This window comes from Rhamphochromis longiceps, linkage group LG8 (genome assembly GCF_057381845.1).
Source record: "Rhamphochromis longiceps isolate RC_006_pf linkage group LG8, R_longiceps_female_GT1.1, whole genome shotgun sequence".
In the NCBI taxonomy this organism is placed as follows: Eukaryota; Metazoa; Chordata; class Actinopteri; order Cichliformes; family Cichlidae; genus Rhamphochromis; species Rhamphochromis longiceps.
Genome location: NC_140564.1, coordinates 35,339,143 through 35,363,203, shown reverse-complemented (window position 1 = coordinate 35,363,203; position 24,061 = coordinate 35,339,143). Strand labels below are relative to the sequence as shown.

The window sequence follows — 24,061 nt, the reverse complement described above, 5'->3', positions numbered from 1 at the left end:
AAGCACTTGTTGCTGCTGAGTTTGCATCTTTTGCTGTGAAGTACAGCCAGACTTTTGACCGCTTCGCCTTGGACATTTTTAATCTGTAGCTCTGCTCTAACTGAACGTACGTACCTGGACCCGCCTACTATCCTGGGAAACGTAAAATGATTGGCTAGAAGTGTATCACAGCTCAGGAAAAAAAAGCACCGAAATAAAGCACCGAAATGTGCGCTGCTTTTCGGTCTGGTTACTACCGTTTATGTCAGAACCGGTGCCATCATGGCACCGGACACCGGTACCCATCCCTACAAAAGACTACTTTTACAATTTTTTAAATAATATTAAATTCAATTAAATTTTATTTATACAGCTCAAATCACAACAACAGTCGCTTCATATTGTAAGGTAGACCCTAAAAAAATACATACAGAGAACAACTCAACATTCATAGAGCTTTGGCGACAGTGGGAAGGAAAAACTCCTTTTTAACAGGAAGAAACCTCTGACAGAACCAGGCTCAGGGAGGGGCGGGGCCATCTGCTGTGATTGGTTGGGGAGAGAGAAGGAAGACAGGATAAAGACATGCTGTGGAAGAGAGACAGAGGTTAATAACAGATATGATTCAGTGCAGAGAGGTCTGTTAACACATAGTGAGTGAAGAAGAAACACCCAGTGCATCATGGGAATCCCCCAGCAGCCTACGTCTAAGAGAGGATTTAACAGGATTTAACTTAAATTTAACTTAGGTTAAATTAAGTTAAATATTAAATTATTAAATTAAGTTATTTATTTAAGCCAGAGAGTCGATCAACAGGAAGGGAAATATTATACTGAGACCTCAGTGTGGTCTCTGGACTGTCGCGCTGGGAAATGGAAATGAGTACAGCGCTAGTGCAGGTCTGTCAGGCTTTAAATATCAGCGGTGATTTCAGACAGAAGGAGCGCAGCAAGAGTGAAAGAGATAGTTTAGAGATTGTTGGAGGCCAAGCTGAAGATGTTCCTAATTTGCATATTTTGGCTGTTTTCCTTAAAATCACATTTTAAATGTAAAATCTATTTTATTTCTGTCAAATTTTCTCTTTGGTTCTTTAAAAGTATTTATTTATTTATTTATTAACTTATATATATTTTAGGTGCTTTTAATGAAAACCAATTAACTACAAACGACTGCTGTTATTCTGGTATTTTTACAGTGAAGTTTGTGTTAAACAACATTTCTCAGCGGATAAATTCAGTCACGTGATCCGTTACCCTGCGGAACTCTGCCGGCGGAACGCTTCGCTTGTTGCTATGGGGCGGAGCGGACCACATTGTGTGTTACACCGAAGTGTTTCCGGAATCATGTTTGGTAACTGAGCAGAGGTGAATGCCGAAGAAACTCCACAGGTAAGTCAACCATGAAGCTCCCACTGAGCTTCTGTAGTTAGTCCATAGTTAGAGTTTAACAACAGGTGAGTGAGCCGCGTGACGTGTGCAGTCAGCCGCTGCAGGTGTGTGTGTGTGTGTGTGTGTTGTCAGATCGCTTTATTTAAAATCAGATTTATTGAGTGCAGATCTGTGAAGCTGATGATCCCCGATAACGTTTCTGCTCTTTGTGGTTAAATCAGCTACAAACCTTGTTTGTAAGACAAGTGTCTTAAAAGTGAACCTTTTGTAAATGTAGTTTGGGGGTCAGTGTACTGCTAACACTAACACAGTGTGCAATGTGCGGAATTAAAGAGTGACTTTTAAAAATGTGAAAAAGCTGTTTGATAAACTTTTAGCACATTAAGAACTTTTGTTACCAGGCAAAGTTTCTAAATGTGCACATTTTTGAAGTAGAGTGCAGGTGAATATAAAATAAAAGCTCAGTTTACAGACTGTGACGTGTCAACATAAAGTCACCAACATTCAAAGGATTCTGTGAACTCTGAATAGTCGGTGCAGTTTGGCATGGTGGCATAAAATCGTGTCGTTTTTGAATGGAGTTTGGTTCATTGTTGTTTTCACCTGACGAGTTAAACATGTGGAGAACACGTCTTCCTGTTTATTCCACACTAACTCTGATTGTCGTGCAGGTGAGTCTCAGGTGTGACTGACTGCAGCCATGTTGCTGCCTCTGCTGCTGCGGCCGCCCCTCTGCCTTCCTCAGGCCTCGGTGGTATTAACGCGATGCGTCCTGACGCTTCGCTGTGGCGCTCCAAGGGGGCTGCGCTCTCAGGCTAAGAACTTCCTGTGGCGGTGGCGTCCGCAGCGCCTCCACAGTCGGGGGCGGAGCAGGAAGACCCAGAGTCAGGAGGAGGAGTGGAGGAACAGGAACAAGACTGCGCTGACTTACATCGCCGCAGCCGGCGTGGGAATGATCGGCCTGGCATACGCCGCAGTGCCGCTGTATCGACTCTACTGCCAGGTGAGCACACACACACACACACACACACACACACACACACACACACACAGCTGCTGAGAGCTCGTTTGAACGCTCAGCTTCTGTCGCCAGGCATCAGGGCTCGGCGGCACGGCGGTGGCCGGACACGACATGGAGCAGGTGGCGACAATGACGCCGGTGAAGGAGCGCGTCATCAAGGTGACGTTCAACGCCGACACTCACGCCAGCATGCAGTGGAACTTCAGGCCGCAGCAGACGGAGATCTTCGTAAGACTTTGCGCTCCGTCTCCATCCTTCATCACTTCCTCCTCCTCCTCTTCCTCACGCACACGCTCTGTCCCCAGGTGGTTCCCGGGGAGACGGCGCTGGCGTTCTACAGAGCCAAGAACCCCACAGACAAACCGATCATCGGCATCTCCACCTACAACGTGGTGCCCTTTGACGCCGGACAGTACTTCAACAAGATCCAGGTAATCAATAATCAGTCACATGATCAATCAATGGCACAACACTCGCCACACTGGACAGGTGAGCAGGAGGTTGAGAGGCGGGGCACACCTGGACAGGTGGCCTGTGTGTCGCAGGACTAACACACACATACTCTAGATTCACACCTTCATGGATGTGTTTGGACTGTGGGAGAGAGCCCTACACGGAGACGCTCCGAGTCCTCTCGGCACGTAAAGCCGTGGCGTTGGCGGGTGATCTGAGCTGGTTGCTATCACACGTGTAACACGTGATCTCTGCTCGTGTGTCTGCAGTGTTTCTGCTTCGAGGAGCAGCGCCTGAACCCTCACGAGGAGGTGGACATGCCCGTCTTCTTCTACATCGACCCCGAGTTCGACAACGACCCGCGGATGGCCCGAGTGGACACCATCACGCTGTCCTACACCTTCTTCGAGGCCAAAGAGGGTCAGATGCTTCCTCTGCCCGGATACAGCTACAGCTGAGCGAGGGCTCCGCCTTTCTCCAAGGAAACGAAGGAAAAAACTGTTCGGATAATCGAGACTCTTCACTCTGTCTGACGTCACATTAAAAGTCGACACTGATCATCAAACGTCCCGACGGAGGAGCTCTGTGCGCCGGAGGGTCGAAGCATTTCCAGGAAGTTACAACATGAAAATGTACAAGAAAACATTTCTTTCAAAAGCAAGAATCACAGATGTTGGAGAAAAACAAATTGTACATGATAATAAACAAAAAGAAATAAAAAGATTTACAAGTGTAAAAAAGTATGAAAAATATGAAAAGTTATAAAAAAGAAAAACCAGAAGAGATCAAAGAAAATTAAATTTATGGAAAAAACTTTAAACCTGAAACAAACACATGAAACTTCCCTTCATGTGTTCATTAACAGATGCACCACTAATCATTATTATTCTGATGATATTTATTCATTTATTTCTTTTTGTTTTCCTGGTTTCTGTCCCACCTCCTGTTGTTCCAAAGTTTCCTTTCAGCTCTTCATCAGTTCTCGAACATTTAGGGAACATCAGATAAATATCGATGTCTGATTTAAACTTATTAATGTTTCATTTTCTTTGAGGTTCAAACATTTAAAGTTTTACTTTTAAAGCCTGGAGGAAAAACACACCATGCGCTGTGTGGAAGTGCATGTGCACATGTACAGGTACACGTTTAAACCTGTGCCTGTAACGATATAAATATTTAATAAATGCGGTTGGAAATAAAGTCAAATTAAAGAGAGCGTCGTGCTGAATATATGCAGTACGGGTTCACTTTTACTCTTCTGTGTATTCTAACATGTTGTCCTGTTTTTACTTTTGTTATTTAAAGATGCCTGAGAGTTTCACAGCTGAGTGTTCTCGCAGGATGTTTCCTGTCAGTCGAATCAAATAAATGTATTTCACAGTTTTTATTTTTTCAGAGTTGGACAGTCATGGACAGTTTGAACACCAGGGGGCAGCAGAGGAAAAGACGTGACCTGCTCAGAGGTCTTTTTACTGCTTCGTGTCGGCACAGACTGAACTTACACTTACATTTAACTGCAGAACGAAAGAGTTGATTTCACTTTATGTACGTTCAAAGAAGATGCTCTGACACGTCTAAGCTTTGATATATTTTAGGACCCGGTAAAAATCGTCTGGTCCTGATTCTCAGGTTGTTAAATTATGCAAATACAGCCTGGGATCAACAACAGATTAATTATTTTATCATCTAACATTTAACTAAAAGCCAAACTGCAGCAGCAGTGTGAGTTAAACACTCCACCCAGCAGGTTGGAGAACCTTCAGAGAAACTGCAGGAACAGAGAGGTTGATGAAATTACACTCAAGGATTTTAAACTGATGCCTGCACGAAGTGAAGTTATTTATTCACCACAAGAACATGCAGTTAACAACCTGAGAAAACTCGAACTAAATTAAAGAATTAAGAAAACATTTTCTAGTGCAAAGCCTGCGTTTGGAGAACTAAAAGAAAAAAAGAACTATTTACTCTATAAAGGGTTGAACTGAAAGCATTACTCATGAGCCACAACAAAGAAGTCTTTGAAGACTTTAACGAAGCTTCATGTCACAGATTAATCCATCCGATGCAGAAAATGACGAATTTTTCAACTATCTAAATCTACCAAAGCTAAAGGACGAACGGGTTGTGGCTCTGAGTCTCCTTTTTTTAAAATTTTGTTTTGGATTTTCAAAATATAAAGCAAAAACAAACCCAAAAACAAGCAGGCTCAGATGTGTTGCAGAAAAAACAGTTAATTCAGACAAACATGCATAATGCAAAACAGCACAAGACAGAACACCAAAAGCTGGAATAGAGTTTACAAATCTGGGCCCAGTTTAGCCCAGTTTAGCCCAGTCTGGCCTCCACAAAGTGTTCCAGACATTCAAAAGAGAGTCTTTACAGTCTTTGCTGATCTCTTCCATTTGTATTATGGACATCATGTCTGTTACCTTCAACTGAAAGGAAGGAGGAGTGGGGGACTCCATTCCCTCAGGATTAGTCTCTGGGCACCAATCAGACCTAACTCCAACGGCTGCTGCACTGTAGCCGGGAGCAGCTCTGAGCAGGCTGTAGGGCTTCATATATGCGCTGGAATACCAGTGAAATATATTACACCAAAAGCCTATGGATGAGGGACAAGACCAAAAAGCATGAAACAACGTCTGCCAACCTGTCACACATTAGGGAGACAGAGGGATGAATCTTGTGCAGTCAGATTTTAAATTGAATTAATTGGTGTCTACTGTTTATGGAGCCAGAGTGGATTTTAGACAAACACTTACTCCACATAGATTCAGACACCTCCATCCCTGAGTCCTTCAGCAGTATGCACCACGAAAAATATAAAAATGAATTTCCCTTTGAGTTGAACAAATGAAGGAAATTTGACAGCAGTGACGTTTGTAGGGTTACTGAAGTTGGGCTAGCTGGTACATAATCATGTGCTAGGTGATTGCTAGCAACACAGCTATGTTAGCATAACATAAACACAGTAAAGCTGGAGGATGAACGCTAACTTTCTCCCACTCGATAAAAGTTCACCTGAGGGTTCCTGATGGTTAGAGACAAATGTAATCGCATGGCAGGATGCTGTAAACGGACCAAACTTCAGTCAGGAGAACAACTGAGATAATCCATCCACAACACGAGGTTAGTCATTAATATACTGCAACAACATGGGAATAGAGCAGCTGCCAGAGAATTCAACATTAATGAATCAATGTTACGGAGGGGTTAGGGAATCAATGAATCAATGTTTTTCACGAAGCAGGTCTCGGCTCGCGCTGGAGAGTCGGCACAGTGGCAGGATGGCTGCTGTGTTGCCTGGAATTACTCCTTATCCCCTACCCAACCCTGTTGCTGGTCACGTGCTCTATAATGTTGTGCTGTGGACATTTATGTGCTTTCTGTGTAGAGGAGTTTTTTTGTTTCCTGTTCTCATGCTGTCCTCCTGTAGCCCAGCATGAGTAGAGGTCTCTTTTTTCCTCTTGTACTTTCCCATTGTAGTGTACATTTCAGTGGTTTTTCTGTAATGCATCCGTTCTCTGACTTGTATCCCCATGTGATGTCTGTGTTGTGTGTAAGTAAGGTCGGGGGGCGGGTTCATTCCAACCAGCAACCTGCCACTGCATGTGGCGAATAAAATTTGAACTTGAACTTGAAGTGGAGGAAGCAAGAAGAATGAGCTGAGTAAAGTTTGACTTATCTGACTGTTTTGTTTCGCTTAATGCGCCTTATAATCCGAAAAATACAGTACTTCTTGATTGCTTGTGAACTTTTTTTCCTTTTTTCAAAAGAATCACAGCTACATGATGTATATGACATGAAACCACTATTAAAGGCTTGTGTAGAGTATATAAGTATAATCTCATTCAACTGTTATTGACAAAATAAGAGAAATCTTAAGTTTACTCTGATGCGTCACACTTAATAATTAATAATTATCTTCCATTATTATAGCTTCTGTTAATTAGGGGGACTTTGGGTATCAGTGAGCTACGTAACGCTAGAATCATTTTCTTTTTAAAAATATTCTCGAGGATCAGTTAATCTCTTGAAAGAATGGCTAAAAATGTAGTGATGGTTGAATTGTTCCAGTAAAGCATTTATTATAATTTTTCAAATTCAAATCAAATTCAAATTCAAATTTTATTTGTCACGTACACAGTCATACACAGTACGATATGTAGTGAAATGCTTGGACAACTGCTCGTGACCTAAGAAAACAAAAAAGGAAAAGGCTATGAATAAGATAGGAAATAAATATGAAAAATTAAAAAGGGTAAATTTAACTAGGAAGGAATAAAATATAAATTAAGGTTAAAAATGAAATAACTGTACAACACAAATTAGAATGAAGGGTAAATTTAACTGGGAAGAATAAGCTAAAGATAAATATATAAATTAAAGTTGAAAATAAAATAACTGTACAACAAAATACACAATATAGAAATATATATCACGTGTTCCCATCAACAGCTGTTAACGTGACAAACCTAAAATACTGTATGCGTGAAATTTACTGTATATGAATATCAAAGTGATGCAACAAACGGCAGTTTGGTGTGACACTGACACCTGCTGGATGTCATCACTAAAGCTGAATCCTGAGTTGAACACTGTGTGCTGCTTCCTGTTTGTTGGATACCGAAACTTTATTTAAAAATCATAAAGGAGAAAAGATAAATTCGAAGCTTTAAAGTCTGACCTCAAACAGTCCTGACAGGTTGAAAGGATGTTTTCATATTTACATTTGTCACTAATTTAGAATAGAATAGAATAGAATAGAATAGAATAGAATAGCCTTTTATTGTCATTGTACAGAGTACAACGAAATTGGAGTGCCGCTCCCTTGGTGCAAGTTTCAATAATAAATATAAATATAAAAGGACAAAAAAAACAATCGTAAGTACTCAAACAATAGTATGTACAATATATACAGGATAGCAGCATTAATATAATGACAGTGACGGTATGGAATAGGTTCAGTTGTTTTTGTGCTTATTTACTACGGTGATAGCTCTGGGAAAGAAGCTATCCCTGAATCTGTTTGTCCTGGTTTTATGTGACCTGTACCGTCGGCCTGACGGTAATAGTTCAAACAGTTGGTTGCTGGGGTGAGAGTGGTCCTTGATGATATTGCCAGCTCTGCTGAGGTACCGAGAGTTTGCAGTGACCCCCAGGCTGGGCAGAGAGCAGCCAGTGATCTTCTGGGCTGTGTTGATGACCCTCTGCAGTACTTTCCTGTCTGCAGCTGAGCACCCTGCTTACCATGATGTTGTGCCGTACGTTAGGATGCTCTCTATGGTGGCTCTGTAAAATGTCACCAGCAGCCTCTCCTCCAGGTTGTTCCTCCTGAGCACTCTCAGAAAGTGGAGACGCTGCTGGGCCTTTTTAACCACCGCTGTAGTATTTGCAGTCCAGGAGAGGTCATCGGAGATCTGCACGCCCAGAAACCTCATGGAGTGTACCCTCTCCACACAGTTCCCGTGGATGTAGAGTGGGGCCGGGTCTGCTCTGCCCTTCCTGAAGTCCAAGATAAGTTCTTTAGTTTTCGTGGTGTTCAGTTGGAGGTTGTTAACTGAACACCACTCAGTCAGTCTGTTGACCTCATCTCTGTAGTCCGACTCATCCCCCCTTGAGATGAGTCCAACCACTGTGGTGTCATCCGCGAACTTTATGATGGTGTTTGAGAGATGGGTAGGGGAGCAGTCGGATGTGTAGAGCGTAAACAGGAGGGGACTCAAAACACATCCTTGTGGAGACCCGGTGCTGAGTGTGATGGTGCTGGACCGGTGGGGGCCGAGTCTGACAGACTGTGGTCTATTTGTCAGGAAGTTAGGAATTTATATCTGCTGTTGCTGTTATTGTGCCTCGGCCTCTGGGAAACCAGAGCACAACACAAAAAAAGATAACTCCCCCACTCCCTACTCCCGGGAAGGACCAACCCTGCCACAGAGTTTGTGGTTTTACAGCAACCAAATATGTCATTCATCTTTGTCAGGGTGGGCACGGCCAAAACAGCCAAAAACATGTTGTTGAGGTGACTGCTGTTGTGAGTTGGTGCTGTATAAATAACATTGTCACGCTTTCAGTCAGTGATTGGTTACTCGAGTGTGAGCTGATGGAGGAAAACTTCTTCCTTCGACTGCATTAAGACATTTCCAACAGTCACTGCTTCACAAAACTCAGAGAGACGCAGATGGACATCATGAAATATCTCCTGCAAATGTAACCTCAGTCTGCTCCGAGTGCTGCACTTGTTGATCTGAACATCAGCCTCATCAAACCCGGACTGCTGTCTGTCCGAAGGCTCATCTCTAGACTGCTCCTGTGTAAAGCATCTCTTCCGCCCAGCCGCTGTCATGCTTTTATTTTCTCAATCCAAACAGGAAATTGTTGCCTTTTCTATTTCTGTTCAGCTTGACGTCACTTAGTGAGCCAAACGCACAGCTTGTCCCGCTCGCTGATGGACGTCTCCAACGTCCAATCCTGACTCAAGGTTGCCCTAGCAACTCGAACGATTACCCAATCGAACCGAGATAAACACCCTCCCTCACCTCCTCAGCTGGAGCAGGGAGGGGGGAGGCCAGAGATCCATGAGTTGCTCCTCAGTCCGGGAGCAGACCTGGACCTGAACCTGCAGAGGATTTTTACTGTCGTGCGTAAAAGCGCGCCGATGGCACAGCTGGACGCGCTCCGAGCAGCTCCTGAACACGCTCCAGTCTGAGTGCGGGGGGAAGAGGTGTAAGCCTGCTCTCATCTCAGGATGGGACACCACAGCCGTCACCCGCCGCGAGCATGAGCCACAGAAGCAGCCCGGCGCGCGCCTACGACTTTCTGCTCAAGTTCCTGCTGGTGGGCGACAGCGACGTGGGGAAGGGCGAGATCCTGGCCAGCCTGCAGGACGGAGCCACCGAGTCCCCGTACGGCTACAACATGGGTGAGTGGGGGGAGTAGGGTCAGCTGTCCGGTGATCTCTGTGGAGGCTGCTGACACCGAGTCCTCCATCAGGAGTCTGACTTCATGTTCACTCAAACTTTAAGCGCCTCCATCAGAGCTCCAGTCCACAGCAGCCTCTCTGACATCAAAGCTTTATGAAAAGAAAAGAATTATGTTATTATTAGTTATTATTAGTCCTTATGAAAAGATTTTATTCTGAGTTGAAAAATGAAAGTTAGTGATTAAAGTTTACAAGAAAAAGCTGTTTTTGTGAAATAAGTTCACAAGTTTATTCTTAAAAATAAATAAATGTATTCACGTTTACTTTAATAAACAGCTGAGTGTATTTTATTATTGAAAGCATTTTAACTGGTTCACAAGTTTTACTCTTTCAAAATAAGAGCCATAGTTGTTAAGATATGCATTGTTCTCTGGTGAGCAGACACCATCCAACTAACTGATGGTTTGGATCCACTGCTTAGAAAAACTGGACATAATCACTGTGATGTCACTCAACAGTGGTGATTGGCTGGTTTTTGAGCCTGCCCCCTGTGGACGTCAGAGGAACTGCAGTGAAGTGTTGCTTTGTTCTGGGAAGCATTAGAAGCTCCACACACCGTTTTAGTTTGTAATATTGAAGCCGTGTTGCCATGGTGTGTGTGTGTGTGTGTGTGTGTGTGTGTGTGTGTGTGTGCGTGTGTGTGTGTGTCTGTGTGTCTGTGTGTGTGTGTGTGTGTGTGTGTGTGTGTGTGTGTGTCTGTGTGTCTGTGTCTGTGTGTGTGTGTACGTCTGTGTGTGTCTGTGTGTGGCGCTGGCAGGCAGCTGCTCATGACTCATGCTCGGCCTGCAGGAGGGTGACAGGAGTTGAAGCTCTCCAAGTTCACGCGCTGACACACGATGTAACACACTGTGCTCACGAGTCACATGACCACATGCTCAACCTGCTGTCATAAAAACTGATTTCATATTTAAATATGTAACATCCTGCACACGGCTGTCATCTCTCTGCAGAAAAGTCCAAACTGAGCTTTTAGGACAGTTTCATAGATGATCTGAGCTCCACCGTGGTCAGACGTGACGTGCAGCAGCAGCAGGTGATGTTATTCACCTGTTTACAGCAGACGTGTTTTCATGTTTTATACTTGGACAGAAAACGATTTACCAGCAGAGAACAGTCTGCTGGCTCAGGAGATGAGTCCTCACACGCCAAAAAATCTCCCCTGCACATAAAAAGGTCTGCTGACATCACCAGCCACAGCCTGCAGTGAGGAGGTCAAAGGTCACAGATGACAGGCCAGTGCCATGCTTTGTGGATGCAGAAAAACACCCACATGGTCTCTGAATCATCCTGGAGGAAGGAAGGCTGTACTCTCATGTCTAATTCTGAAGTGAAAGAAGTAAATTCAAAAAATAGAAAATGTATAAAAATCTGTAGTAAGTTTTATCCAATTATCCTGTTTTTAAAATATTCCACACAGCTACGCCATCAGTAATATTTGTGTCTCCTAACAGTGAAATGACATCTATCTGCTGTCCCAGTGACAATAATCAGCTCAGCCTATGTTCATTAATCACTATGAGACCAAAGCTCAGATCTAAACACTCAGTTTACACCAGTTTTTTATGGTGTTGGCTTTGTATGATGTCATAGGGAGGTTATATCCTTATATGGTCAATCTCAGGCACAGAAGCCCCGCCCACTTGCTATTTAAACCTTCTGTTGTGAGGGGCAGCCAGCTGTCTCCGTATGAGATGAAGGATTATTCTGAACTATTCTGAAGCAAAGAATTACAATATGGAGCAAAATCAGTACTCAAAAAAGTAATCCATTACACATTACTCATTACTTTGCTTAAAAGTGATGTGCTGCGTTACTTAATTACGCTGAAGAAAGGTTTTTTTCCATTGCTTTCTCATTACTCCGTAAATTGTCCTGAAACACAGTCCTCATGAGGACACAGGTACGCTCTTTCTTTTATTGTTCAGGGATGAACAAAAAGCAAAGATGGAAACCAGCACAAAGACACTTTGGAGTGGTCACCACGGTGATTCTGAACTGGTAGGAACAGGCTGCAGGCTGACTGCTCATCAGTTTGTTACCCGTTGATGTTCAGGCTCTGGCTGCTGGGCCGGGGTCTGCATACACCCAGCTTTACCATCAGTCTGGGTTCTTGGCTAGCTAAGTGTTAGCATGCTACCTGTGCAGATGTTAGCACTATAATGCAGCTGCCTCTGTACTGGGCGCAGTTTGCACCATACTGTTGGGCCCTTGTCCTTTCATGCAGTAAATTGGTTTTGAACACACATCCTGGGTTCTGAGAAACTGTGGAAACTGTAGGATAAAGTGTTCATTGATACAGTAACAGGAAAACTAGAGGTCTGTGGTTTTCTGGAGGAACTACGTTGGACATGTTGATCTGAATGTTTGATGAACCTCAGCTGTGACACTGCTGATGAACAGAAATCAGTTTTTGTTTAGTAATTTTTTGTCTTTGGTCTCTCAGACGTGACGACCGTTGGGTGGATTAATCAGTAGCAGCGACATCAGCAGAGGCCTCGAGTCGTGCCGTTTCTGGGTTTTCCTTGGTGTGAGGACGGTTTCAGGCTGATGGAAAACCGCAGGCTTCTGCTGTTTCTGGGTCATCTCCTCTAACGGGAGGCATGACGGCACACAGACATAGCTGTGGTGAAACTGTGGGACGATTTCTGGCTCTCAGGTCCAGGAGGGGGCTTTGCTCTCCTGCCGAGTCCAGAGAAGAGCTGGCTGCAGTGCAAAGCTGAGCCAGACCACATGGGGAAGCCTTGATTAGCATTGACGCGAGCTCGGAAAAATGCACACAAACAGCTTGCTAGTTTATTCTCTGTGCTTTTATGAGCCGTTGATAATTACTCCCAAATGAGACACGCGAAGACGGGCCAAGCGCTTGTTTACGGTCTGAACGCCACGATCGGCTCTTTTATAACATCCTTCTGAGTGTTGTGTAACTCCACAAAAACACTCCACTCTCCCATCTACTCCAAATGTGCACTGTGAGAGTGTTTGTGTGGTTGTGGTGGTGCTGCTGCGAGCTGCTCGGTGGGGGTATAATGATGCTGCTGGTGCTGCCAGGAGAGGCTGACTCATTCCTCCAGTGTGAACCGGCTCTTACAGATAGGCCGACCTTCACTATGCATGAAGAATACTGTTAGAGGTGATGTGTTTGTTTGGGTTTGAACTAATTGTGAGGACTTCTTTACAGATGGCACACAAAGATGTAAGTGGTCATATTTCTGTTTGAAACAAAACGCAGCAGCACGGCAGAACCTCTGACATCATTAACCATCTGTGAGTCCAAATCTCCCCTCAGTTCCCAAACAGAGTTACTAACAGTCTGATAAAATGATCCGTGTGGCTGCTCGCCCAGGTGTTACAAGAAAACTTAAAGAGGGGTAATCTGTACCATAATACTGCCTGTTTTATTATTCAGACTCAATTATAACACAGAGCTAACACAAGAAGGGCCAACATCAGGCTGTGAAGTAGGGCTGGATATCGTCACTGATTTCTAGAATCGATTCGATTCCAATTCACAAAGTCCCGAATCGATTCGATTCGAATCTGGGAAATTTTGCCTCAGACAGTCAGCAATATTATAATTCAGATCAGTACATTTACATATTTTTGTATCTATAAAAAGGAAGCTGACACTTTTGAGACTTTATCAAAGGTGTGAGCATCACAGCGAGGCCTTTGTGTCAAAGTAACTGAGGATAAAACAGAAAAACATGAAGGTGATTTTCCTGTTCTGGGATTTTATAAAAATATTCTGCAGTACATCAAAAACGAAAGAAAACCATTAATCAACATATGAACATCACCTCTGATGTAACAGCGGTTTTATTACAGACACAGCGTTTTGCATTTTGTATAATTTTAAAAAGTTTACATTTGTTCAGTATTGAACGGCAGAAATTAGGTTTTCTTTTCGGAAGTAAGTAAAAGGAAAAAAACAGCGGCTGACAGGCTGTAAACAACAGTGGACTTGTGCGTAACAAGCAAGCGAATAATGCAGAAAACAGAGAGAGAGAGAGAGAGGGAGAGAGAGAGAGAGCTGTGCATGAAGTGTGATTTTATCCTGGTGGAAGCAAAACAGCAAAAGTCAGAGTGAGTTCATGTTTGTGTGAAGCGTAGTTTGGATCTTCTTTTGCTGCTGGTTCGGTCAATATTGTTTGGAGAGAGATAAAACCTGCAGCTTTAGAATCAGCGCAAAAAGGGCGTGAACACAAAGCTTGACCCGCCGACACATCAGAATCAGCGAGCTGTCGCTTTCAGCCCCGACCGTGTCCGTGCCGTCGGTGAGAAAGTCACATCTCACTGATTCTGATGCGTCGGCGCTTTGTGTTTACGTCTTTGTGCAGAAGCCGTGTTCCTGCTCTCATTTACTGTTTTAGCTATTTGGTGATTGTTGAAATTTTGTGAGGTTTAACCTGAGATTCTGGCGTTTCAGGCAAAATAAATTTATATTAAAAAATCGATTCAGGATTTTAATGAATCGATATCACGTTATCCAAGCCAGGATCGATTTTAATCGATGAATCGATCATCAAAACCCACCCCTACTGTGAAGCTAACACAATGCTAATGTGGCTAAGTTATCAATTCTTAGTTAATGGGACACAAAGCTATCAGATAGCGTGCTAATGTGACATTAGCTTAGATAAGGTAAACCTTAAATAGGCTAACAGCAGTAAATGAAGCTAGAGCAACATAAAAAGATGATTTTCTCGACTAACGTCAGCTAACGTATCGTAGTGTTAGCGTGGCTAATATCTGAGAGCAGGACATGAAGCTAATGTAAGATAAGAAGCTGCTTATTATTTTTGTGCACTACAAGGCTGTTTTAACTGTAGTGTGGCTAAGCTACAAACAACCGCTAATCAGAGTTTTGCAGTTTTATATTTTTAAATTTAATTTTATTTCTAATCCAGTTTATTTGTTATTGTTGGAAACTGTTTACTGTTAGTTTGCTTTGTTTGATTTCAATGTTTGTTTTATTCTTCTTATTTATTTGTTTATACAATAAAAACACAGAACTTTGTGAAATCAGTTGACTCACACTCTTGTAGACAAGTCTCAGTAACGCCTCCTGTACTTAGGAGTTATTGTGTCACACTGAAAGAACAAAGATGAATCAATTTGTGCAGATTTGAATAAAGGAATCTTGTTTCGTGCACTCGGGCCTGCTGGTGTTTAAACTGAATCATGGAGCTCTTATTGTCACCCTGCAGCAGCTACGTTTCCCAGCGCTCTGCTGTTTAGACATCTGTCAGCAGACCTTTCTGTTTTAGCCTGTTATGTAACTCCACTTTCCCTTCATGCATCATGCACACCAGAGTGTGTGTGTGCAATAACTTGGACACAGCGTGTGTCGGTGGGGCTTACGTCTCCCAGAATAACTCCTACGTTATATCACGTCTTGTTCTCTCAGGATATTCTCCCGCAGATATTTTCATATACGTGTTCGATACGAGGAGCTGGCTTTCACTGTTTGTTCTTTGCTAATAGCACATTATTAATTTATAGTCAGTTATCAGGGAGCCCTCTTTCTGTTCGTTGAGCAGTTGAATTCTTAGAATTATTAACTCATCTTTGGACATTTCTGTGCAGGGATTGGCTGGGATTCAACCTGCATGGACACAGGAATCAGTATTCATAATTTAGTATTGTCTGTTTTTGCTTTTATGCTTTTACTAGTCAAAACTAGTAAATGAATAAAAAAATGACTTAAGATTCAAATCTTAACAAGTACACGTGAAATGTAAAGCTCATTTTGTTTTAGTCAGAGCAGTTTCGTTTCAGTGCTGGTAGACGCCGTGCAATCAGCCTCTGCTGAAGCTGCTCTAAGAGCTCGCTCCACATCTTTGTGCGTGTAGCTGTCACTACGAGGAAGCAGTTGTGGTCTACATGTGGGTGTAGGTGAAGCTGCTGCCCCACAAAAGAGGTAAAAATGGTCAAAGTTAATCCTGTTGTCAGTGTTGGGTCAGAGAGACGGAGTCATATCACACCAGTCGTTTGTGTCATTAATAGTTAAGCACATATACTGTAAACTGTGTCAAAGTGACACTGGAACCATCTTAGGTCATTGATGGAGGACCACAGAAGGCCGTCCCACTAGCATCAGCACTCTATCATAGTAGTACTGGGCTTAGGGCAGCATCATCCCCCGGAATCTCCTATTTCCTGCCATAGCTGGACTGGCCATCAGGCATACAGGCATTTGCCTGTGGGCCATGGTGATTTTTGATTTTGATTTTTGTAACGGTATAAACAATGAGAGGTGGTGGATTGGCCAGATGCTGGCAGATGTGTAAAAACAACTCAGTTGTTTGTTGGTGGCTGTGGCGGAGCTTCCACAGAGGCCAGCAGGTGGATGAGGGGAAGGGGAGGCAGGAGGAGCAGAGACCCGAGGCAGTGAACTGAACTCCAGGTAAGAAGTTATGAGCTGCAGTCTATCTGGGTCAGATATGAACCAAGTTTAGTTTATTTTTGTTGTGCTGACTTTTTACAGTCAGTTACAATAACTCGTACTGCTACTAGCTAGCATGACGGAGTTTCTATACAGCTGGGTGGTGCTATGATGTTACTGATAGTGAACTTTATTTTATTCATAAGGTTAGTTAGTAACTGCCAACCGTGCCTCTTCTTCTCTCATCCTCCCCCCTCTCTCTCCTGTTGCTACTTCAATCATGAAACTGATCAATGATCAGCTGATCGGCTCTCTTGTTTGTTTATCGCCCACTTTGCGCCAGAAAGAAGAAACCAGCTGATGTCGTGCTAAACAACAGCAGCACGTTTAAGCTTGATCAGCTGTTGTTAGAATTTATTTAATATTAATTTCTAGTATCAGCTGAATTGAAGGGAAGTTATGAACTGTTTCTGAGAGACAAATAGCACCAGGATCCTTTTCTAAGTATCTGACAGCTGGTAACTGTGCAGGGGCGGGTCTAGCAAAGCTTTGCCACGGGGGCAGGTAGGGCATTAACAGGGAGAGGGGGGCACAAAGACATACTTTCTTATTCTCATTTAAAATGTTTCGTTTTTAATAAATAATTATCTGAATCTTACAACCAAAGTTTTTAGTATGATGTAAAATGTATAGGAATCATGCATATACCAACAAGACTGTACATCACTGTCACAACAGTGTTTTCATTCAAAGGCTTTATGGTTTTTCCTATAATACCTGGTGGGCCGGTCCGATTTTTTTGTCCCAGTCCAGCCCTGCTTCCTGCACCCAGCAGCTTTCCCGTGACATACGTGACGGTGAGCGTGTGCCGCGTGTGTCGACACGTCAAAGTGCGCTGTGGTTATTTTCAGGAAGCTAATAATAATTACAGTTACAGAAGAGACGAGCTGCTTTCTGTTTTTGTCCCCTGTGAGAGTCGCCTGATATTAGCGGCTAACCAGTAACAAGCTGGAGAGAAACCACACACCTGCACAGGACGCTCTGAATACCCAGCATCACACCTGGATTTGGGCAGCTGCAGGGCTCTGGTGAAAGTGTTCATGAATATATGAGGGTTTCACGAATAACCCTTTAATTAAATGTAGTTACTAACTAAAGCTGAGCAAGTCCTTATTCAGAGCAAACTGTTTTTACAGCCTAAACTGAACAACGTGGTTTAGCAACATAAAGCCATGGACGTGAACTCCTCATGAACAGCTGTATCTGCTCAGACCTGCTGCAGTGCTTTGCATGATTGACGATTCCTTCTAATACTGTGCCTTTGTTTGTTCTGATTGGCTGGCCCTCACAAATTCATTCATCACAGTCAAAGTCATTCTTTTCTGATTTGATGTTATTTGTGATCAGTAGAGGTTTTTGATACAGGCAACACAGGCGGTTGCCCGGGGCGGCATCACGGGCATCTGCGGAAAAAAAAAAAAAAAATTGCTCGTACTCATGCTGCTGCGACGTCATGCCAGCGTATATTGGGGATGGCATAGGCACTGATCGGTTTTCTGATGCCCATTTGCTGGGCCCAGGGCGCCAAACAGGCTCGGACCGCCACTGTTTGTGATGCATGTTTGAGATGTTTGGCACGTTGGATCTAAAACTGCTGCTCGTTGGTTTGATCTGAATCTTTCCTTCTGCTGTTTTTCAGGAATCGACTACAAGACGACCACCATCCTCCTGGACGGGAGAAGAGTGAAGCTGCAGCTCTGGTACGAACACGCCGTCGTTCACACGGCTGCCTACGTCTCATGTTATCAGTCTGTGTGGAAAGAAAGCAGAGGACAACCAAAATATACAGGAGGCATGTGAGGCCCGTTTACCCAATAAAAAGCTTTTTCAGGTACTGAGCTTCATCCAGCTTCAGCCTGACGGGTGTTAAAGGCTCGCTTCACTCAGTGAAAATATTCCTTCAGTTTTAGTTTGACGTTTCAGTTTTATGTCCAAAGAAACTGAGAGGAATGCAGCTGACAGCACAGCCTGAGCGGTGTGTGGTGGATAAAAGTGGAAAGAAAATAACTTATGATGATTAAAAGCCTTAATGTGACACTGACAGCAGGTCTGATTCAAAACCTCCTTTGATGCTGCAGCTGACAGGATGTCGTCATCAGAGGGCGAACACTGTAAAAGCGTAACCACACAAGATGCGTGTGACCCGCCCTGCTGGACACGTCACACAAACTAACCTGGAAGTGACCAGGACTTTTATTTTGAAGGACCAGTCCAGGATGATGATGCCATCATAAGAGCATCTGCAGCACTGATGCTTTTACTTTGGCATAAAAGATGTCATTGGATGAAATCAGCGGAGCTGTACTCGAGTAAATCTACTCAGTTTGTTTCTGTGATGACGGTTTGCTGCTCTGCACAAACTCACTCGTGTTTGTAGAAACGTGTTTCAGCCGAGGCGCCGTCACATGTTCAGTCTGCCGCTTTGATGTTTAAGAGGACGCGACGCTGTGTGTGTGTGTGTGATGATCCTGTCTGGATCTGCCGCTCTGACTTTGATAACTGGCGGCCATCTTTTCCCCGCCCGCATGCTCATGAGCCAAGCAAACCCCTGCTGTGGTGCTCAGACACACTCGCGTTTCTTACTGTGGACAGGAACAACAAACCCACAGAGCGCGCTACGCTTGCAGGAGGAGGCGGAGACAAGCATCTGTGCACATGTTCATCACCACAGTCAGGACGCTGCTGTGCAAAAGTCTTGAGCCACCTTTCATGTCTTAAATCTTGTAGGAAAATGTGAAGCAGGTGCACAATTAAAACAGCCTCAGCTGAAATCAGCAGTAAATACGACTGTGTGCTTAAAAAAGCAGGTTTTTAACAGGAGTTTGAGACACTGGGCAGCTTCGAGTCTCTGAATCCAGTCAAACACAACAACAGAAAGAAACCACGACTCTACCTGAACTGAAGGAAGCACTGACCTTTCACAATAAGAGTGAGGGGAGAACCCAGCCCACCATGTCTGTGCACACTTCCTCCAGAGCCTCGGGAACACTTCAATCCTAATCTGTCCACGACTTCATGACAGAACCCTTAAAACCAGGACGCACACTGTCACCGGTCTGAGAGGGTCGAGACCAAAGTCCACACCACTGGCTCTGTGCTCGGCTTCCTGTGTTTGGACCTTTTTCACGTTCAGGCAGCTGAAGTCGGCCCCGTGAGACGGCTCTCCAAAGTAAAGCTGGGAGTTTGTTTTTTCTTTCCCATTAAGGCTGGACAACGGGAGAGCTCATCCCAGTCTGACCTTCAGCTTCACAGTCATTAGTTAAGACTCTGAGTAATGTTTGTTTGGAGGTGTGAGCGTCGCCACGGTGACCTTTAACCTCTCCTGGTCTGTGTTGTTTCAGGGACACGTCGGGGCAGGGCCGGTTCTGCACCATATTCCGATCCTATTCCAGAGGAGCACAGGTGAGCACCGAGTGCACTGCTGCAGACAAACACAGGGGGGCGCTCACTGAACCTGGGGGTGAGTTCTCCATTCTCCTAATGACCTTTGACCTTCACTGAATGTAAACGAACCCCTGGGCTGCTGTAAAGCAGTAACGGTTCTATCATCAGAATGATCAACATGAGTTCATCTTATTTTCCGAACAAATAACATTTTTAGTTTTAAACTGGTTTTTAGTTTCAAACGTGCTCTGAAGCACCGTGTTAGACACGCTTTGGGGGTTTCGAGGCTGAAGATGCTGATGCTGACCAGCTGTGAGTGCTGCTCCCTGATTGGACATGGAGCCATGTGACTCTGGCAGCAGGCGGTGGCAGGAAGTGTGAGAAAACACGTTTCCCTGAATGAAGCTGTTCTGTTGTAGTCGCTCATCAGGGCTATTAGAGGACATGTAACCATGGAAACGGTGTCACTGTTGCCACGGCAAGGCTAAAAGTTGATCTTGAATCTGTAGTTTCAGTCACGGCGAGCAGGTAACGGCCCGCTGGCCCGAGAGCAGGGTGCTCACACCTGTCAGTCAAAGAGGCCACGCCCCCAGCGATGCAACCTTTAAGCGTTCATTTAAACAGGTGATGTAATGACGGTGAGATTATCTGTAGAGGCTGTAAACACGCTGATGAGAGTGTGAGTTTGTTTGTTTTCAGGGGGTCATCCTGGTGTATGACATCACCAACCGCTGGTCGTTTGACGGCATCGACAGGTGGATCAAAGAGATCGACGAGGTGAGCCATCGATCGTGTGTGTGTGCAGTCAGCTCTCTCTCCATCGCTCTCCTGTTATCTAACAGCTGACCGGTGATGTCACAAACTCTGACTGAGTCAAAACGGCGCCCACGCCTGCTGAGGCAGTGCCTCTTTAGGTTGCTGTACTTCAAACGTTTCCCTTAACTTTAAGCTGCCTCCCCCCACCTGACACACCTGTAACACTGAGTGTGCTTAAAGACCCACATCCCCCTTTCCTTTCTGTTCCCCGTTTACCCAGCATGCCCCAGGAGTTCCTAAGATCCTCGTTGGCAACCGTCTGCACCTGGCCTACAAGCGTCAAGTGACCACGGAGCAGGCGCAGGTGTACGCCGAGAAACTGGGCGTCACCTTTTTCGAGGTCAGCCCGCTATGCAATTTCAATATCACCGAGTCGTTCACGGAGCTCGCCCGAATCGTGCTGATGAGACACGGCATGGAGCGCCTGTGGAGGCCCAGTAAAGGTGTGCCATTAGCTCCGCCCCCTGCAGGTCTGTGATGCAGCTTTAAAATGGGACGTTCAGCTCTGCGCTGCCCTCTGCTGGAGGCTCCGCCTCACTGAGGATAAAATCAGACGTCATTCACAAAAACATCGTTCTGCTTTCACTCTTTCCTGAAAAAACACTTTTTATTCCTGAAATATTCCAACTTTATTTTTATTTGTCACTTTATTAATACAACATTTTCACTTTGTTGCTGAAATATGTTTTTCATAATCTTATTCATTTATTGCTAAATTAATGTTCTTGGAATATTTTACAACTTTATTCCTAAATTTTTATGACTTTAGTCCTAAAATATTAGGAAATGTATCCAAACATATGTTATTGTACAAATACATGATTCCATATTCAATATTTCAATTTGTTTCCTAAAGTTTTATAACTTTATTGATAAAGTGTTTTTTCATGAAATACAATAAATTTATAATGATTCCCTGTTTTGATTGGTTCTTCTCTGTGAGCGCTGTAATCTGATTGGTTCTCTGTGTGTGTCAGTGCTCAGTCTGCAGGACCTCTGCTGTCGCTCCATCGTTTCCTGCACGCCGGTCCACCTGGTCGACAAGTTGCCCCTCCCACTGGCTCTGAAGTCTCACCTGAAGTCCTTCTCTATGGCCAACGGCCTCAACGCTCGCATGATGCACGGACGCTCCTATTCCGTCACCGCCAGCGCCCACTACGGCGCCACCAAGAGGACTGGGGGGGCGCTGCTGAAAAAGCCCAAACTGATCCGGGCGCCGCCCCTCAGCCCGTCGACTCAGAGTTGCAGAAACAGCTGTAAAAACTCCTAACGACAGTTAAAGCACCGCCTGCTCGAACATTTGAAGATGGCGGTTAGAAATGAAGAATTCCTCACCAGGACCTGAACCGAGCTTCAGACTTCCTGTTGGTGACGTTTGCTTTGCCACCTGTGAGCTGCAGGCGTCCAGTCATAGGTGAGGTGACATCACATGGTTGGAAAACGACAGTGTCAGGAAAAATCCTCGGAGCACGTCAGCCCCAAGTCTGAAAGTGTGACGTAAAGCTGCTCGATGCTCAGAAAACGCGCGTTCTCAGCAGCCAATCAGAGCTGCAGACGCTGATTTATTCTTCTGGCTTTCTTCTGGTTTTTGTTACTTTGGTACTTTTTTTACTTTTGAAAGAGACTTTTTTTTTTTATTTACAGATTTTATAATAAAAAAAAAACTTCCAGTCAGATTTGTAAGATTCAGATTTCCTTCTTGAATCGTTCAGATGTGGTTTTTCGCCCGGACTCTTCTTCGTTATGTGATTTGATCTGCAGGTGTGACAGTTTATTCTTGGAATTCTTCGGAGCCTCTGGCTGTGTCCCAATTCAGGGTCTGCACGCTTGAAGTACGCATTTTAAGTGCGGTTACGTCACCGCCACGCGACGACGGCTGTCCCAATTCGAAGTGTACTTCAAATGCATACTTCAAATGCATACTTCAAATGCGCCGTCGATTTCCCCAAATATCAAGCGTGGTCCGGTGCACGCTTTGTGGTCCCATATATCCCACAATTCATAGTGCGGCGGTGGGTGTGGATAATTTTGCCGCAAAATACGGCAGAAGGGAGCGGCCGAAGAGGGGTTTTTTTTTTCCCAAACTTTATTGAAATTATAAAGCGAACAGTCATTCCAGTTCAGTTTGTACAGTAGACATACAAGGCAAATAAGAGTAACAATATACAGCACAATGAAATAAGAAGGAGAAATAAATAAAGGAAAAAAGAAACAAAAGGGGGGCATGTGACAGACTTCATAACTTTGTACTTGAAAGTTGTGACAGCTCATTCGTTAAACATTTCTGAATGAATTTCAATCAATGATAAACCTTTTTTATTGGAAGTTAATTTAAGAGAGTTTAAGTAATATTCAATTTCAATCAAAAACAAATTAAATGATGGGGTTGAGTTTTGAAATTGACATTTATGTATGTGGAAGTTCCTTAATAAGATGGAGCGGCCGAAGAGTGAACTGTCAAAAGTACTGAACGCAACCCATAACGGCAATGCTCAGTGGCTAGAGGATCTGAGGGCTGACCACAGCGACCTCCCTGAACAGGGTCCAGTAACCATCACAGTGGCAGATATCCAAGAAAGGGTCTCCAGTATGAAGCGTTGGACAGCACCAGGGCCCGACATGGTTCACGCCTACTGGCTGAAGAAGCTGACTGCACTCCACGAGCGTCTGGCAGCACAAATGAACCAGCTGCTAGTTAACGAGAGACACCCGGAATGGCTAACTGAAGGCCGGACGGTCCTGATCCCCAAGGACCCCAAGAAGGGAGCGGTCCCCTCCAACTACCGACCAATAACCTGCCTCAGTACTACATGGAAGCTCCTGTCAGGCATCATATCGGCTAAGATGAACAGGCACATGGGTCAATACATGAGCGGGACACAGAAAGGAATTGGCAAGAATACCAGAGGCGCAAAACACCAGCTACTGGTAGACAGAACAATCAGCCGAGACTGCAAGACCAGACTGACCAACCTGTGCACTGCCTGGATTGATTACAAGAAGGCCTATGACTCAATGCCCCACAGCTGGATACTAGAATGCCTAGAATTGTACAAGATCAATGGGACCCTAAGAGCCTTCATCAGGAACTCAATGGGGATGTGGCGGACAACACTAGAGGCCAACTCCAAGCCCATAGCACAAGTCACCATCAAGTGCGGGATCTACCAAGGAGATGCTCTGTCCCCACTGCTGTTCTGCATAAGCCTGAACCCCCTCAGTGAGATCATTAACAAGACTGGCTACGGATACCGACTACGGAACGGAGCAGTTGTCAGCCACCTCCTGTACATGGATGACATCAAGCTGTATGCCAAGAGTGAACGAGACATCGATTCACTGATCCACACCACCAGGATATACAGCAATGACATTGGAATGTCGTTCGGACTGGAGAAGTGTAGTCGGATGGTATCAAAGAGAGGGAAGGTAGTCAGAACTGAGGGGATTGAACTACCAGAAGGCAACATTGCAGACATAGAGGACAGTTACAAGTACCTGGGGATCCCGCAGGCAAATGGGAACCATGAAGAGGCCGCTAGAAAAGCTGCAACCACCAAGTACCTGCAGAGGGTCAGGCAAGTCCTGAGGA

General features: G+C 44.5%; 2 protein-coding genes across 3 annotated transcripts; both read left to right on the top strand.

Moving 5' to 3' along the window:
• The first annotated feature begins 194 nt into the window (after positions 1-194).
• cox11 (cytochrome c oxidase assembly homolog 11 (yeast)) lies at positions 195-4,225 on the top strand. Its single transcript, XM_085417301.1, has 5 exons — positions 195-1,368; positions 2,040-2,371; positions 2,462-2,617; positions 2,695-2,820; positions 3,112-4,225. The coding sequence occupies exons 2-5, from the start codon at positions 2,069-2,071 to the stop codon at positions 3,298-3,300; spliced, it is 774 nt and encodes a 257-aa protein (XP_085273427.1). The 5' UTR covers positions 195-1,368; positions 2,040-2,068; the 3' UTR covers positions 3,301-4,225.
• Positions 4,226-9,354: 5,129 nt separating this feature from the next.
• rab40b (RAB40B, member RAS oncogene family) lies at positions 9,355-23,494 on the top strand. Of its 2 annotated transcripts, none has more exons than XM_085417298.1 (6): positions 9,355-9,764; positions 17,909-17,969; positions 19,611-19,671; positions 20,353-20,430; positions 20,690-20,939; positions 21,447-23,494. In XM_085417298.1, the coding sequence occupies exons 1-6, from the start codon at positions 9,623-9,625 to the stop codon at positions 21,737-21,739; spliced, it is 885 nt and encodes a 294-aa protein (XP_085273424.1). In that variant the 5' UTR covers positions 9,355-9,622; the 3' UTR covers positions 21,740-23,494. The 2 variants fall into 2 exon arrangements, with proteins under 2 accessions (XP_085273424.1, XP_085273425.1); XM_085417299.1 differs by having other exon boundaries at positions 9,362-9,764; positions 20,690-20,912.
• The last annotated feature ends 567 nt before the right edge of the window (positions 23,495-24,061 follow it).